The sequence below is a fragment of the Cydia amplana genome, chromosome 19 (genome assembly GCF_948474715.1).
Source record: "Cydia amplana chromosome 19, ilCydAmpl1.1, whole genome shotgun sequence".
Lineage (NCBI taxonomy): Eukaryota > Metazoa > Arthropoda > Insecta > Lepidoptera > Tortricidae > Cydia > Cydia amplana.
The window spans coordinates 356,484-360,540 of record NC_086087.1 but is presented as its reverse complement, the minus strand read 5'-3'; the positions used below and the strand labels follow the sequence as shown (position 1 = coordinate 360,540).

Sequence of the window (4,057 nt, the reverse complement as noted above, 5' to 3'; positions counted from 1 at the left end):
GTGCATCTACAGCATAATTCATTATGAACTTTGTATTTATCTTAAATAAATATATTTGTCTTGACCTGATTATTACTCATTTTAACACCTATTGATAGTGTATTGTATATTAGTATTAAAGTATATCAGCCTAACCAAGCCTAACCCTTAAAAAATGCAATGTTAGGCCCACTTGAGGCTGAAACAGATGGACTGCAATCTAGTTACAAGTCCCAGCTGAATTGCAATCCTCTTAATTGGCAAGTTTAAGTGTTTTCTTATCTAGTACCCCAAGCTTTTTGGAGGCATTTAAATAAATAAATATTAAGGGACATCATGGACATACACAGATCAACCTAGCCCCAAACTATGCAAATCTTGTACTAGGCCTAAATACATACATACTTATATACATAGAAAACACCCATGACTCGGGAACAAATATTTGTGTTCATCACACAAATAATGCCTTTACCGAGATTCGAACTCCGGACCATCGGCTTCACAGGCAGGGGCACTACCCACTAGGCCAGACGGTCGTCATTTGGCCTTACCCTCTATATGGCCACAGCACTAGACTTCACTCTGGTTACCTATGATTTGTGATAAAATAAAACAACATAATAGTTAATATCAAACGTCTTTTATTATCGGATTCTGAAGATTACTTAATCCGCACGCTATAATGACTAGGTCGTCCAAATATTTTATGTGTTTGTTATTAACCACAGAGTGAGGTTTTAACATATGGAATTCCCGTATTCTCCTAATTACACGCTCAACGTGCACCCTCAAACTGGCAATCACCTTAGTTTTAATTACATCTTTTTTTAACATTTTTTGATTGGCAAAGACACTAGGAGGTCTTAAGAGTTTTCCATTTTTTGTACTTAGAAGGGATTCAATCTCCTTAAATCCTCGATCGGCCATGATTACCGCATTTAGGGGAAGAACATCAACGAAGCCACTCCACTCCGTGATGGCTTTGTCAGATGTACGTCCCCCATAACCCTGTGAGATGAATGATATGTATCCAGCGGGTGTGCAGCCAATCAAATATTTAATTGTGTTGCATGATTTGTACTGCGACCAAGTCTGCGCTTGCTTCTCTGGATCACTGGGTTTTTCTATTTGAATCTCGAAACAGTCTATAATGCACTGTACATTGGAATATCTAATTTTAAATGCTAATGGTAATTTTTTTTTTATTTCTGTCAGTGGAGGTAAATATATACAATTTTGAAAATATGTCGACAAAACTACGACATTCTTTTCAAACACTAAACGTATGGTTGACCTAGCCATTTGAAACTCTTCACTCATCCTAGCAAACGAGTCATTGTTTTTTAATTTAAAGAAAGTTAAAATTATATGAAATGCCAAACAAGAACACTCCTGGGCAATGAAATTAATAATCCACCAAAAGCTTTTTGGCAGACCTAAAAACAATTTAGGTTTGTTGGCAATAATTTTAAGTAGGTGCTCCCTGCCACGTTTTTCAATATGCTCTTGTTGAGCACTCGAAGACGAGTCAAAGTTGGATGTCCCGAACAAGGATGGTGATTGATTGGGGCTCTCCTCAGTGTTGGGTAGTTGCATCATTCGTGATGGTATTACTCTTTCTTTTATTTTTCGCCCACGGAATTGAGTAGCTCTGGTTTGAGTCTTTGCCTGGGCCATAACATACTTGTTTGAAACTCCTATTCTTTTATCACACTGTATAGCTGAGTCAATCTGAAACAAAGATACAAATGTAGCATACCTTAGACTTGTGAATGTTTCATTTAATTTAACGGCCTCCATAGCCTAGTCGGTAGTGACCCTGCCTACGAAGCTGGAGGTCCCGGGTTCGAATCCCGGTAAGGGAATTTATTTGTGTGTTCATCACAAATATTTGTTCCTTAGTTATGGATGTTTTCTATGTATTTAAGTACTTATATATGTATCTATATATTATATATATCGTCGTCTAGTACCCACAACACAAGCCTTATGAGCTTACCGTGGGACTAGGTCGATTTGTGTAAGATTGTCCCATAATATATATATATATATTTTTTTTATATATAGGTAATCAAATTCTTATGCCTAGCGCTAGCGGTAAAACATAGCATTCGCAATATGCTTTAATTATAAGACCAATACAATGTACCTATGATATAACGAATAAATGCGTTCTGATTCTGACCTTATGCCTTTTGTAATAAGGTATACCGATGGACAGTTAATAGTGTGGGCGATGGAAGGTGCATTGGTATACAAATATTAGACATAATATTCATTTCTGAGTTCTGTAAACACATCTTCATGCTCAATGGCCACTAGTAATTTTTACTTAGAGGTATACCTTTTCAAGTCAAGTGCTTATTTCACAACATTGACTTACATTAAACTTGAAAATAAGTGATTTAAGAAAAATTTAATAAAATTTATGATTATCACCCAGCCCGGATTTAGGGTAGAGCGAGTGGAGCGGCCGCTTTAGGCGCCAGATGGCAAGAGGGGCGCCAAAATGGTAAATGAAAAAAAAAAGTTTCAAAAGACGCGAGCTTGGCAGGGGCCCAAAATACGTTTGAAAACTTCAACGAAGGGCGCCAAAGTCGGGACTTTACAGTACAGGTACTGTACCCAAGAATATTAATACATTGTTTGGCATCACTATTATGAATACTTACACTGTGAGAGACCTGCATGCCAGCAGCACTTGAAGTTGATGGCCGATCTTCCATATTCATATTGATTGCAGTTAATGGTTTTTTTGAGAAATTCTTGAGTGTGGCATTTATTTTCAGTCTTGGCTTTGCACCAGAGATCCATTGTCCATAATTTTCTAAATCTTCTTCAAACTGTAAAAATATGAATAAAATATAGTAAACATTTAGGTATAGTTTCATTTTCCAAGTGTTCCCTGGTATTTGCTGTGGCTCACTTACGGAACCTGGGGTCTGCTGGGCAATATAATATTAAGTATTGGCATAGGCACAATTTTTTTTAACTGGAGAAAACTAGGCCTACATAGGATCATGTAAGTACTGACAACTACATCTGTTATTTTAATATAAAGTTTTGAGAAACTCAGTGGTATGAGAAAGGGTTTTTAAACATAAATCGTATTCACATTAAACTATTTTGTTACCAGATTACCTACATTCAATATTTTAATCCATAATTACACAATAAAAAATGGCATTTCATTAAATCTAACATGGAGGTTATTTTTTTTACAGAATAGTAAACAAGACAAGGCATCTTACATTTAAGTGGTCCTCACAGCAAAACAGTGCTCGGCTTGGGCACTTCCTGCCAACCATTTGACACCAACGTTCTTTCAGCTCTTTTCTTACAGTAAAAAACTTCAAATCCGGGTTTTTCAGATCAGTCTTGGAGCAAGTTGGTATAAAGCATGTTTTAGGATCTTTGTACCGTTGATAAGTATTTGTATTCATGGTGCTAAACACGGCACAAAACCAATAGTCCAGTTTCAGTTGCAAGGGTCGTCGAAGTTGCTATCAAAATCAGGTCCGGGGTTCACAAGCGAAGGTCGTCGTTGAAGCAGGCAATATCAGAGGTCCGGGTGGAGAAACGAGTCGATAAGCCGCACATATATATCAAAGAAAGCAGTTCAACTGATGAGAGCACAAACGGTTATGAATTCTGCGAGGTGACAAACTGTCAATCAACTGTCAATGTCATTGCCCACCACAGATTCAAGTAGCTTTAACTTTTTAAGACTTTGACAAATGTCTTAACAGCCGTAATGGGCCGGACGAGCGGTGAAGCAAAATGTTTTTATTTTTATAAAATGTATGACGCAACCGAAAAATCTGTAACTTTTTTCTGTAACTAAAAATGGTTAGTCCTATCACCAGAAAAATAATCAGGCACTTTTAATATTTTCATCCATTCCCCATTGAACTGTATGCACAGACCAACCACAGGTGGTTTTCCGTGACTGTAAGTTATTCATGTTCTAACTGTTCCAAGGTACCCCAGAGGTGTAGAGAGCTTTGGTAAACTCGTCGCGCCATCCTGTTCTGTCCTCGCCACAGAAGTTCTACATGAGTTGATTGATAAAAGG

General features: G+C 37.3%; 1 protein-coding gene across 3 annotated transcripts; it reads right to left on the bottom strand.

Moving 5' to 3' along the window:
- Positions 1-606: 606 nt before the first annotated feature.
- Positions 607-3,563, bottom strand: LOC134657203 (uncharacterized). Of its 3 annotated transcripts, none has more exons than XM_063512757.1 (3): positions 3,234-3,563; positions 2,655-2,825; positions 607-1,713 (listed from the first exon to the last, which is right to left on the bottom strand). In XM_063512757.1, the coding sequence occupies exons 1-3, from the start codon at positions 3,423-3,425 to the stop codon at positions 613-615; spliced, it is 1,464 nt and encodes a 487-aa protein (XP_063368827.1). In that variant the 5' UTR covers positions 3,426-3,563; the 3' UTR covers positions 607-612. The 3 variants fall into 3 exon arrangements, with proteins under 3 accessions (XP_063368827.1, XP_063368828.1, XP_063368829.1); XM_063512758.1 differs by having other exon boundaries at positions 2,667-2,825; XM_063512759.1 differs by lacking the exon at positions 2,655-2,825.
- Between the last annotated feature and the right edge of the window lie 494 nt (positions 3,564-4,057).

Coding starts and splice junctions, on each gene's coding strand:
- LOC134657203 (XM_063512757.1), bottom strand. CDS start 3,425: ATGAATACAAATACTTATCAACGGTACAAAGATCCTAAAACATGCTTT. Junction 2,826..3,233: donor GCTGTGAGGACCACTTAAAT/GTAAGATGCCTT, acceptor ATATTTTTACAG/TTTGAAGAAGATTTAGAAAA. Junction 1,714..2,654: donor GCATGCAGGTCTCTCACAGT/GTAAGTATTCAT, acceptor TCTTTGTTTCAG/ATTGACTCAGCTATACAGTG.